Here is a 12,941-nt window from a genome sequence, read left to right as displayed (position 1 = left end):
ATGAGATGATCAATACAAATGCTTGCCTAGCTTGATGTAGCCTCACAAGCAGCTGGTCAGCCATTCCAAAAGCTGTCGGCTTGTTGAGGATTGCCCCGATTGGATATATTTCATCTTCAGTGCATTGTTTTGCACATGGGTTCACACGTGGGCCTCCTGGTTGGACCCCCAAAAGAGCTTCCGACTGTTGTCTAGCATCATTTGATGTAACATGCGGAAGCTTAGAGATAGGATTATACTTTTGATAATGAATATTCAGCACCTTGGTTTCTGACGATTGCACAATGCAGCGGAAATAAGAGTGCGAGAGAGGGGGAGAGAGAGAGAAGGGAGACAATAAAGACACGGTACACCCGATTGGGTCCCAAATACCCTCTACATGCAGGGTCCCCACCAAGGATGGAATATTTGCTTTATTGAATGATGAGAAAAAGACTCAAATCTGCAGATCTTTCCTTGGTTGTAAACCTTTAGCAGATGATCTGGTTCTTGACCTTCAATTCACCTTTGCGTTTTGCTCCCTTTGGCTGTCATGGCCCTTGGAACACTTCAGCTGTCATGTGCAAGACATGTAGGCAACATTGTTTTAGCATCAAGCTTGGCAAAGCTAAACATTGATATAGTCCTCGATAAAGGTGCACAGGTTCAAGGCATAGGAAAGTGCATCGGTACGAGGCCCAAGGAAAGGAACACAAAACATGGAAGAAATTCCCAAGAGGTGGGTTGGTTGTGTTCCACAAGACCCAAGGGGAATGGCAATCCTGTGAGTGGGGTGCCACTTGGGGCACACAAGGAAACGCTTTCAGGCAACGGTTTCAAGGGAGGATGATCCTCCAAGGGGTGGAGTGAGAGTGCCAGACTCAATACTTAGGAACAGAAGACTAGAGAAAGTGTTCAGGGATAGGGCATGAAGGGAAAAGGGACATAATGGAACAGATGCATAGATCTATATCAGAGTTGGAGTGGATTGGAGATCGGGCCGGGTTTTCAGTGAAAAGGTTGCGAGGAGGGAAGGATGACAAGTTGGGACTCCGTGAATAGACAATGGGTTGATGATAGTCATGAAGTTGGAATCCTGTCATCAAGTATAGCAGAGGGGGATGCCATGTGCAGGGCGGATCCCAGGAATAATCCTGAAGGGCAACAAGATAAAGAATTAGGTTAGAACCAGATTCTGGAGCATTTGTTGCTGGTATTGGCAGGGGAAGACTGGTGGTGGACAAAGGAGTGTTGTAGGCCAGCACATGAATGATGACAAGACCTGTCGGCTGCAGCAAAGAGTCTTGCTTTTGTCCAGGACCTGGCCAACAGCAATCGGCCAATTCACTAGGAAATCCAAAGGCCTATTAAGGCAACTTTGCTCATCGTTTTGATTCATTTAGTGAGTCATAGATTTAGGGATAGATAGGTGACTTTCCACCTTTTCCAATGTAGCCTATGGCTGCAAGATTGTACACCCAGCTCTCTCTCTCTCTCTCTCTCTCTCTCCTCTCTTTTGTATGTGTTTTGCATAAAGCATGTTCCAAGATGGTGTTTAGTGCTGAAAGAAGACTCCCAGAGCTTTCGCATGTGACATGAGCACTTTGTGAATTATGAGATGAATTAACTCTTGACTAAGCCCATGCTTATATAGTCTCACATATGCTGGTCGGTGGATTCTAGAGGCCGGCGACCTGCTTTTATTCACTTCCATGACCTTTTTAATATGCATAAAATAGGCGCCTTGCTTCAGATACTGGCCGTGTTGCTTTGGCTGCTGTCCAGGTTGCCCAGGCCACCTAGGCTTGGCCGACAGCCTGTCCTTGTCCTAGGGACTGGCTGAGTAGGCCAATGAAACGTTTCGTTTGGACCTTGGTTTAGGGTTGAAAGACGACATAGAGCTTCCGCGCATGTGACATTGGTATCAAAGCTTCAGGTTCAACATTGTTAAACACTTGATAGTGTCCCAGATGAAGGTGTAACGCGCGGAAGCTCTGGGTAGTCTTCTTTCAGCCCTAAACACTCATGAAAACCTTCTGATGCAAAAACGCACCATCTGATGCAAAAACGCAGGTAGAGAGAGAGTAGAGAGAGAGAGTGAGAAGTGCTAGAATTTCAGTATATACTATGGTACAAAAAGGTACATATCTGTACAACCATGGGCTGCCTTCATAAAAAGGTTGTTAACCCTAAAATCTGTCCCCTATGGGACCTCCTATGATCCAATCCCCTAGTGGGAGAGAATGATTAATTCTATGAGCAAGGGGGCCCTTTTATAGGCCTTGGGATAAATGATGAACTGGCCGACTGCTGGTCGGCCAGTTGCTGGTCGGCCAGTTACATGTCCAAAAAAACCCTTTTAATGCAGCCCAACTGGATGTGCTTGTAGTACTTGATGCGCCTGCTGCTGCCACACCTTCCTGGCCTTGCTGACGTCAGCCGACATGCTTTCTGGTACAGCCGACAGCTCCTATACTCAGCCGACTGTACCCTGGTTCTTCTCCACATCCAAACTGGCCACTTGTGCTCCAATCCCTGGCTCTGTCTGGTTCTGCTCTTTATCTGGCTGCCTCTTCTGGATCTAGCCCTGAGAATGTCCATGGCATCTGTGATGCACATGACAGAAGGTGCATAGTCCAAGGAGAGTAACACAAGACATGGAAGAAGTTCCTAGGAGGTTTTTAACTATTTGGCCTTCCTAGCACTCTATTCGTATGATGGAATCCTTGCTCGGATACTAGATTGGTGGAAGAAGGCATGGGGATAGGGACCATAAGGTTTGCACATGGAAAAGCGCCAGTTTGGTCAAAAAGCAAAAAGTCAAATTGAGTTGACCCGAGCCAAGAGCACCACTAGCAAGAGGGATTGGCAGCTCTAGGGCCAAAAAGCAAGGCCCTAAAGCCCGAGAGGCAAGGCGCAAAGAACTTTGGAAAAGCTGGCCATATTTGAATAAGTATTTTGGTAAAAAGTGAAAAGCAAAGTGAAAAAGAAAATCAAAAGCTTGGATAGCTTTCTGGCAAAAAGTAGAGCTCCCCTGTAGTATAAAACTAGCATGAGCCTTATGCACAAAGGAAGGCTTTTCAGGTGAGGTCCAGAGCACTACTAGAGTGAAATAAGGGTGTCCACTCTCTGGTCAGTGGTTGACGAAGAAAGAGTCGGAGGCGAAGCAATAGGAGACAAATCCCCCTCAGTGTGAGCAAAGATAGCCCACTGTCTTCCTCAAAAACATTACCAGATATATCATCCTGGCAAGGAGAAGTATGCACAGAAACTGAAGGCAGGGTAACAGGAGAAACAAACTCCTCAGATGCAGTGAGCAAAACTCGCCCACTATCCTTCGCTGCAGGAACATCTCCAAAAGAAGTATCCACAAGATCACTGGTAGCATAGCACCCAGAAGCAGAAACTATTTGCCGATCACTGGCATCACCATATAGGTCACAAAGCAACTGCCACACATAGAAAGTAGAAGCATCATCAGGAGCATAGATGAAGCGTCGAAGAACTGAATCCTGACAATTCAGGAGGAGAAAGCCATAGATCTGTCTGTCAGTCTTCCTCCACTGACACACATTCTCCGCAGAGGCAAGGTCCAGCAAGCATCGATTCTTGTACGAGAGAAACTCCATCAAACCATACTCCTTGAGAATAGAAGTAACCTGCAACTTCCATGACTGAAAGTTACCACCATCCAACTTGTTTGCCTCATCTAGGAAATAACAAGAGAGTGGTACGGGAGCCAAATCTGAAGTTGTCATCATTGATCCAATCAATAGGACCAACCCTCATAAGATAAAATTGTCCAAATTAGAAAACGCTGATATAGGGCCCTTCCTCCCACCAAAATGTATCCCTAAGAGGCTGGACAGCACGTGAAAATCCTCTTGTAGCAAAAAACGTAGAAGCTTCTGTCAACCGTACCTCCAACCTTGAGGCCACCAGAAGAGGGAAGCAAAAAATGCAGATTTGATATAGAGAGAAAAGGCAGCCACACAGGGCCTGGGAATATGCTGTTATAGCGTGCAAGAGGGAAAGGCATCAACTAGGACTGTAGCTTGGGCTCTCAAGAAAAAAACGCACAATCTCAGAAGAAGTAGTGTGCACCTCAAGTACCAAGGCTGCCACCAAAGCCCCAACCACCACAAAACCCCCTCTGCAAAAGGGAATGTCCACTGGAGAGGAAAACGCAGCCAAAGAGGGGCTGCTGTCCTGAAAAAACAGGCTGCCTAGATCCAAACTCCAAGTAGAAGAAAAATGCTGATGAGAAATTACCTTCTGGCTGTAAGTGATGAAGCTAAAGTGAAGGGAAAGCAATCAGCAGCAGCTGTCTAGAAAACGCAGCAACCAGAGGGCTGCAAATATGAGAAAAACGCAGAGGTAAAGGGGCTGTAGATAGGGCTGAATCTGGGGCAGCAGAGGGAATCGCTGAACGGGGAGCGATGATACCATGAAAGAGTGCCACTTTGCTTCTGCTTTGTGCACTCTTTCAGGGGCTACTGTCTCCTCAAACATCGGTTCCTTCCGTCTGTAGACATCGGAAGAAACTATAGTCCACAGGCTATCCTAGGATCCTGGGGGCCCCACTTGGGGACTTTGGTGGGAGAGTCCTCATTGGGGAGGCGGCAACGGTCATCTCTACCGGCTCAGAAAATCGGTGAATCAAGCGACGGATGGATCCCGCGGACTGGCTCCGCTCCGGGTCAGGGACTATTGGGGGGCAACGAGAGTGCTTTGGAGAGGGAGATGGGGGGGAGGGAGGGCTCGGATGATAAAGGCGGGGCCGAGTGAACTGCGGCGGGTAAAGTTGGTGTCAAGGCTAGGAGAGGAGGGGGGGGAGGAGGTGACGAGGGAGGGCGGAGGGGCAGAGAGGCCGGGGAGGGGTGCTACTGTGAGAGATCCACTGAAGAGGAAAGCTGCAGGGAGGGGCCGCCGGGGCTCAGAGAGGCCGGCCAACCTCTCAGAACACTGGGGTCGCGGGGGGCGGGGGGGGATCTTGACGAGGAATCAGTCGCCAAATTGGTGGGGCCGGAGGGGCCCGCTCCTGGATTGCACTCACCAACGGGAAAGTGCTGAGATAAATGCTCATAATGGTTCTTTGACAGAACCGAAACCTCCTGAGATCTGCCAACCAGGCGCGCGCGGCGGTGGCGGTGCTCGGCTCCGGTGGTTGTCTGGTGGCGGGAGGGGATCTCGACGAGGAATCGGTCGCCAAACTGGTGGGGCCGGAGGGGCCCGCTCTTGGATCGGAGAGGGCACATCACCAGCCGGAAAGTGCTGAGATAAATGCTCATAATGGTTCTTTGACAGAATCGAATCCTCGAGATCTGCCAGCCTGGCGCGAGCGGCGGTGGCGGTGCTCGGCTCTGGTGGTCGTCTAGCGGTATGGAGTTTTATGGTTAGAAATGTCCTCGTTGCAAAGGGCTTATGGGGTCATGTCAGTGGTAACGAGCCTCACCCTGGCACAATTGCTCTTGCTACTCCTCATTACAGTTAGGGCCAACAGACTCAACATTAAGTTGTCCAAGTTACTGTTGATCAAAGAAGATGGGATTCACATGATGCTCAAGCTTTGGCATTGATTGCCTTGTCAGTTAAAAGGTCTATTGTTCCACATAGTCGCTCTTGTAAAACATCCATGCTTGCTTGGAATACTCTAGAAATTATGTATTGGGCTAAAAATTATGCAAGGATTGCCCTTTTCCGAAGGCAACTTGATAGTGAAGATTTAACAAAATTACAGGATTTGAGAGAGCAACTTCTCAATATTGATGAAGCCATTCCTAAAAAGGACATGATTAACATCACCCTTAACTCTTTGCCTGAATCTTATCTGGGTTTCAATACTTTCCTCCGGCTTTCATCGAGAGGCAATGTAGTCCCTCTTATCTATTAGGAGCTTATTAGCTTACTGTTGTAAGAGGAACAATCGAGAAAGAATGTTTCTGAGTTCTAGGAGTGATCAGGCTCTAGCAGCCAAGGATAAGGGCAAGAAATTTCAGCGGAAGTCTTATTCCAACAAAACTTTTGAGACTAAGGGTGATTCCGAAAAGCCAAAGAAGGTAACTTGCCGGTATTGCAAAAAGCCCGGCCATGCAATTGAGAATTGCTTCAAACTTCAAAATAAGGAAAAGAAGAAAAAGGAATCCAACAAGGGTTCCAACAGTTCTACCTAAGACAATTAGAGTTCAAGAAAGTGGACTTTGCTAATGTCGTTGTCCATCAAGACTTCTCACTAATGGCTATTTATAGTTATAATCCTGACTAGGATGCATGTCTTAGTGCAATTGTTTCAAATAGTTGGTTTCTTGATAGTGGTGCTTCTAAGCACATTCTCAAAGAAGTTTGGTCAAACATATAGAGACTGCGCAAGATAGTCACACTGTTACGTGTGTCAATAATGCCTCATATTCTGTCAAAGGTATTGGTGAGATAGTTCTCACTATTGCAAGTGGTGAGGATCTTTGTCTTCAAAATGTACTTTTGTTCCATGTATTCAAAAGAATCTACTTTCGGTACCCACTTTAGCAAGGGAGGATCTTAATGCATTGTCCGTGACAAAGAACAAGACAAACAAATTGTTCTTAACCCATAGGTGGTTTGTACAAATTGGACATGTATGACAAGTGTGATGTTGCTTGTCTGGCAGACACTTCTAATGCAATAAAAGATCCCCAGTTGTGGCATGCTAGGTTTGGCCACAATTCTATTGGTGGTTTGATACTTTTGCAGGAACATGGGATGCTAGAGGATCTTTCTCAACTTGATCCACCACCAAAATATGTTTGTAAAGGATGCATCCTTGGCAAACTTTCTTGCCAACCTTTCCCAAAGAATGCATAGAGCTGATCACAAATTGCAACTCATACAGTGATGTGTGTGGTCTAATGAGGACTACTTCTTTGGGAGAAAACTTATACTTTGCTACATTCATTGATGATTACAACAAATACGGTTGGTCTTACACTATGAAAGAAAAATAGAGGTATTTCTCATTTTCAACACTTTGTTGCCATGATTGAAAACGAAACTGGCTTAAAAATTCAAACTCTCCGTTTAGACAGAGGGGGGGAATACATGTCGAATGCATTCAAAGATTTTTTGGCACAAAAAGACATTAAGCATTAGTGTACAACTCCTTATACCCTACGGCAAAATGGTGTTGCTGAGAGATGAAACAGGACTCTCATGGAGATGATTAGATGCATGGTTAAAAGTCAGTAGCTTTCACATGAGTTTTGGATGGAAGTAGTTCTATGTGCTACCTATGTGCTGAACATGTGTTCCACTAAAGCTTTGAAGACTATTACTCCTTATGAGGCTTGGTTGAATCGAAAACCTAAGGTTGAACACACGCGTGTTTTTGGTTGTTTGGCATATGCACATGTGCCAGCACAAAGCAGAACTAAGCTTGATGACAAGGTAGTGAAAGGCATTTTTATTGGTTATAGTGTTGAAAACAAAGATTATTGTCTCTACAATTCAACTAAGAAGATTATTGTCAGTAGGTATGTCATTTTTGTAGAGGATTTTGTCTATCCAATCATGGAATTCAATAAACATGCCTGTGCCAATTCACCTGACGTGTTTGATGGGTTATTGAACAACACAACAAGATGAATGAAAATATGGAACGGGAGAGGCCAGCCCACCTATATATAGATAAGGGGCTGGCTGATGTCGATGCCAGGAAAAAAGGGAAAAAATAAGGGTGGTCAGCCTACAATAAAGGGCCATAGAAGGGAACAAATATGGGCAACATACATGGATGAAATGGGTAAACCCCCTTGCAGCACCAGATGTTGAACAAACTCCAAGAAGTCGAAGATGAGGAGCCAAGGAAGCTTGAGACACTTGGTGAACAAATCTGCTACATTCTTTGCGGAAGGACAATACTCCAAACACAAATCTCCAGCAAGAACCCATTCATGAACATAGTGAGATTGGATCTCAATGTGTTTAGCACGAGCATGAAACATAGGGTTCTTGGTGATGGTGATGCATGTGCATGTTGAGAGCTTGCTTGCATGCTCTATGCTTGAGAATAGCTAGGTACGGAGAGTGAGTGAGGGATTGAGAGAGAGATGGAGTGAATAGAACATACAAGGCTTTCTTCAGCCAATACACCTGGTCCTGTCTTAGTCCAACGTGGAGCGATGCTCCTTGGGCACATGTACATATGCCAAACAACCAAATACCCGCAAATGAACAATAGAGGGCTTCTCACCATGGAAAGCCTCATATGGAGTTTTATCTGGAAGAGTAGCTGTAGGAGACATGTTTAGAATATAGATAGCAGTAGAAGCCGCCTCAGGCCAAAAACGTCGAGGTGAAGAGAAGTGCTCAAGCATAGTACGGGCCATCTCCATGATAGTCCGATTCTTCCTCTTTGCAACTCCATTCTGTGATGGGGTGTATGTTGTGGTTAGCTGTCTCCGAATGCCTTGATCCTTGCAATACTGTTGAAACTCTTGAGATGTAAACTCACCCCCTTCGTCAGTCGTGAGAACCCTGACCAAAGAACCGGTCTCTTTTTTCACCTTAGTCTTCTAATCACGAAAGTGTTGAAAGACCTCATCCTTGGTCTTTAAGAAGAAAACCCAAGCAAATTTGGAGAAGTTATTTACCATCGCAAGCATGTACAATGCCTTACTCAAAGACGCGGTACTCATCGGACCACACAAGTCTGCATGAACAAGAGCAAGTGACATTTTCATCGCCTTCTTCGGAAAGGCGGCTCGGTGTTGCTTCCCTTGTTGTAAGCAAGAGGAACATACGGAAGCTGGAGCCTTGATGGTCAGTAAAACCAACCAACCCATCCTTTGAAGCCCGTTGAATAAGTTGATAGCTCAAATGGCCAATCCGAGCATGCCAAAGAGTTGAAGAAGAACCGTGAGAGAGCAAAGCGGTCAATTCGTATAAGCCTTTATCGTGGACTCCCTGAGCCAAGATATTACTCGTCTCCTTATCACAAATAGTAATCTCGTGAGACGAGAGAAGATCACCTCCGCACCCTGAGCTGTAAGGGCACTCACTGACTAAAGGTTAAATGCTAAATCCGGAATGTAAATAACGTCAGAGAAGTACCTCTTGTTGTCGGAGGAGCGGAAGATGGGAATGGTGCCACGTCCATGAATTGGCACGGAAGAAGGATCCCCCAAGGTGATAGTGTATGTCCTGGTAGTAAAGTCCTCGAACCAATCCCGATGAGGTGTCATGTGAGCAATAGCACGACTATCCACAATCCAAGTCACAAGCACCAGTGTATGAGAAGTATCGGCTAACAGGAGAATACCATCATCCTTCTTGGTCAGGGACACTACTGTAGAGGTAGTCCTTTCCTTCTTCATCCTGCTTCTTGTTGTAACATTGGGGCTGTTTATGACCCTTCTTGCCACACGATGATACCATGATCAAGTGTGCACAGGGCGGAAGCAAAGGGAGCACTAAAATGTGCTGAACTGAGAGAGAGAGATGAAGCCAAACGGCTGAATATACTGCAGTGAATACAATCCCGAGCAAGAGACCTAGTAGTCTCATAAGTGAAGGATACAAAAGGGAGCAAGTGTGTCAACACATGAACCACACAATAACATGAATGAACATATGGAATGGGAGAGGCCAGCCCACCTATATATAGGTAAGGGGTTGGCCGAATGGACATCAGCACCTGGCCTGGGAAAAATGTCAGGAAAGGGGAAAAGTATGGGTGGCCAGTCCACAATCAAGGGCCATAAAAGGGAACAAATATGGGCAGCGTACCGGGATGAAATGCTAACACCACTTCTTGTATGTCTACTATCCGATTTGTTATTGCTTTGGCAGCACATCATGGATGGAAAGTGCACCAATTTGATATTATGACAATGGTCTTGAATGGTGACTTGTAGGAAGAAGTTTATGTGAGTCAACCAGTTGGATTTTCCCAACTTGGTTAAGAACAAAAGGTATGCAAGCTTAATAAAGCTTTGTATGGTTTGAAACAAGCTCTCAGAGCTTGGTACCAAAAGATTCATGCCTATTTGACAGGACGGGGGTTTCAAAACGGTCCTACGGAAAACAGTTTATATGTGTAAAAGGACAAGCAGGATTTGCTTGCTCTGTCATTCTCTGTGTAGATGACATGCTAGTGAGAGGCACCAATGAGGATTTCATTACAGCTTTCAAGGCTGACCTTGCCTCAAATTTTGAGATGTCAGATCTTGGTCTTTTGCACTACTATTTGGGTATACAGTTCAGACAACAAAATGATTGTATATACAATCATTAAGTAGTCAAAGTACATCAAAGCACCGCTCAACAGGTTCAACATGGAAGTTGCAAACCAATTTCTACACCAATGGAACTTGGTGTAAAACTTAGTCTGCAGGATGCCGATGAACCATTCGACATAACCACTTATGATCAAGCTGTTGGATGCTTAATCTATTTGTGCAACTCACAGCAAGACATCCAATATTGTGTGTCATAGCTATCAAAGTTCATTCATTGCCCATGCACTAAACATTGGCAGGCAATTAATTGTGTCTTCAGATACGTGCAAGGCACTCAAGATCTTGGATTGTTTTATGCCAAGGGGGGTGATTTAGAATTGTAGGCTTTTAGTGATTCTGATTGGGTAGACGATTACGATCCACAACAATCCACATCTGGAAATTGTTTCTTTCGCGGTAATTCGTGAATATCTTGGCTAAGCAAGAAACAACCTATTGTGGCACATCGTCTTGTAAAGCTGATACAGAGCAACATTCACTGTGCCAGTTGAATGTGTAAGGTTGAGAAGATTGATGGAGGATCTTTGTGTCCCTTCAGACACCCCTCTCCTATTCTCACCGACAATCAGAGCGCAATGGCGGTCGCAAAGAATCTTGTCTTTCATGCTTTGAGACCTCTGCAACATTTCAAAATTGACAGCTGAAGTGTTTCTTTGCTATATAGATCCTTAAGCTTCTTCATTTTTGTCACATGCCTCAAACAAATTTTTTTGGCTTTTGTAGTCACATCTCATCCACATGCTACTTCTTGAATATGCAAAGGACTATATTTATTTTCTTTTTGGAATTCTCAGAGCTGTTTGAGGTGGTTGATCGAAGAGCTAAACAAGTCACAGATGATCTGTTGGTAGGGGGGCAGAATCCGGGTCAGTGCTCTATGCAGCCATCTGGTTATTCCTTTAAGTGTGATATATAAATTTTATTCGCAACATGTTCCCAACACAGTGCTGCTGATTCTGGTGCATGTTTTTTTGGGTTTTTTTTTTGCTTTGTTTTCACAGCTGCAGATTTGGGTGTCTTTGGGAGGGTACTCGTCACAAGCCCGTTGACAAAGGTGCCTTTTTTTGATCTCTCTGCTTCACAATGAGGCTTTTTTTTTCGCTGCCAGAAGAGGGGGGGGGGGTAGTATATATATAGTACATCAAACTTAGTATGGTGTTGCTTGTATGTATCAGTCTGGAAAGGCTCCGGCTGGGTCACATGATTCACCATTGCAAGCGAATGGCAGCAGAAACAACAGCAGTTCTCTTGATTTTTCGAACATAAATTTTGGCAAAACAGATAGAATTGTCGTAGCTAAGGATGAGAGTGATTCCACACATGGCATTCTTGACAAGGATATCTTGTCAACTTCTGAAGGAAAATCACCAGATCACTTAGAAGACACAAACGTAAAGGCGCAAAATGTAACACTTCTACCAGCACCTAACATTCCAGAGCTGGAAGATGGTCACAAGGAACTGAGCGTGGATGGAGTCAGGTCTAACGGAACTTCAATTAAACTCCCAAGTGTAAATGATTATGCCAGGAAACCTGCGGAAGAGGCTCAATTTGCAGAGTTCAAGCCAGTTGAATGCAAATTTGTAGCCGAAAATGGTGTGGTCAGTGTTGAGCTGATTGCTCAACCGGCTTCTAGTGAAGAAAACACTAGTGCAAACGAGTCTGATGGTCCTGTTGTGGAGAAAGCACAGTTTTCAGAGAAGGCTGTAAACGGTCTCACAACCAATGCTGTACTGCACAATTCGCATGACGACCAAAGGCAAAGGGAGTTTCCCAAACTCGAGGAACAACTTGAGGAGGTACCTTCAAGCTTAATGTCTTGGGTATTGTTTAGCACTTGTATCTATTTTGACTGTTTGTAATCAGCTTTTTGAGGAATCACATTCATGTTTATTGATGCAGGCTCAGGGTTTACTCAAGGCTGCTCCTTCTTCAGGCCAGTCTAAAGAAGCAAGACTAGCACGGGTATATGTTGATGCCTTACTTTGTACATTATTTTGCTTGATTAATTTGATTGGCATTAAGAAAACAATAAGAGCTCTAGGATGAGATTGTTTCCACTCTTCCAGATGAACGCTGGCTTTGATACCAGTGCAATGGGCTAGACCCCACTTAAATTCATATGAAATTGACAGTAGCTGGTCCATCCTGCCTCGATCATATGTTGCAAGAATTTATGCCACTTATGACCTGGTGCGATTTCAATGCCCAAGTATCTAAAATGCTCGAACACCTCAATTTCTTGCCCAAGATATGTGGTAAGTGGGGGAGCTTTGGGCTGAACCGTTTTGGCAATCATTGTTTTTACCCTCCCAGCGCAGTAAAATTCAAGCCCATGATGTAAGATGGGTTGAAGGCTCAATCTATCTCTTCCTTTTCCTCTTCATCAATTCTCATGAAGAGAATTACCTCCAACAGTACCTTCCAAAACTTTGATACATATGGAGTGATTGATTTTCCCTCTTTCTAATTCAACCAATCCCATTTTTTGCATATATTTTTCGTAAAATTGGGAGGCAGAGACTGAGCATAAGACCTTTTAAATTCAGCCCATGTGCTGATGGTGTTGCCGGAAAGCTTCTCGGCCAACCACCAACGTGCAACAGCACCTTTCGTGTACATTTCCACATGTCTGACCTTTGATCTCTCTAAAAACGGCCAGACAAAAATCTATAATCAGCTGGCATTTCA

The 12,941-nt window shown here is 44.9% G+C and overlaps 1 protein-coding gene across 4 annotated transcripts in view; it reads left to right on the top strand.

Moving 5' to 3' along the window:
* LOC147638117 (golgin Putative 1) overlaps window positions 1-12,941 on the top strand; it is a 123,102-nt gene that overhangs the window by 4,900 nt on the left and 105,261 nt on the right. For 3 of the 4 annotated variants that reach the window (XM_086798028.1, XM_086798029.1, XM_086798026.1), the window contains exons 2-5: window positions 11,045-11,116; window positions 11,252-11,304; window positions 11,426-12,049; window positions 12,153-12,215. In XM_086798028.1, the coding sequence (XP_086654154.1) occupies window positions 11,045-11,116; window positions 11,252-11,304; window positions 11,426-12,049; window positions 12,153-12,215 (812 nt within the window). The remainder of the gene's footprint in view (window positions 1-11,044; window positions 11,117-11,251; window positions 11,305-11,425; window positions 12,050-12,152; window positions 12,216-12,941) is intronic. The other variant, XM_086798027.1, reaches the window with a different exon arrangement.

The sequence above is a fragment of the Cibotium barometz genome, chromosome 5 (genome assembly GCF_041138505.1).
Source record: "Cibotium barometz isolate CiBa-2024 chromosome 5, ASM4113850v1, whole genome shotgun sequence".
NCBI lineage: Eukaryota > Viridiplantae > Streptophyta > Polypodiopsida > Cyatheales > Cibotiaceae > Cibotium > Cibotium barometz.
Note: the sequence above shows the minus strand (reverse complement) of the source record. Positions and strands in the feature narration are given on the sequence as shown.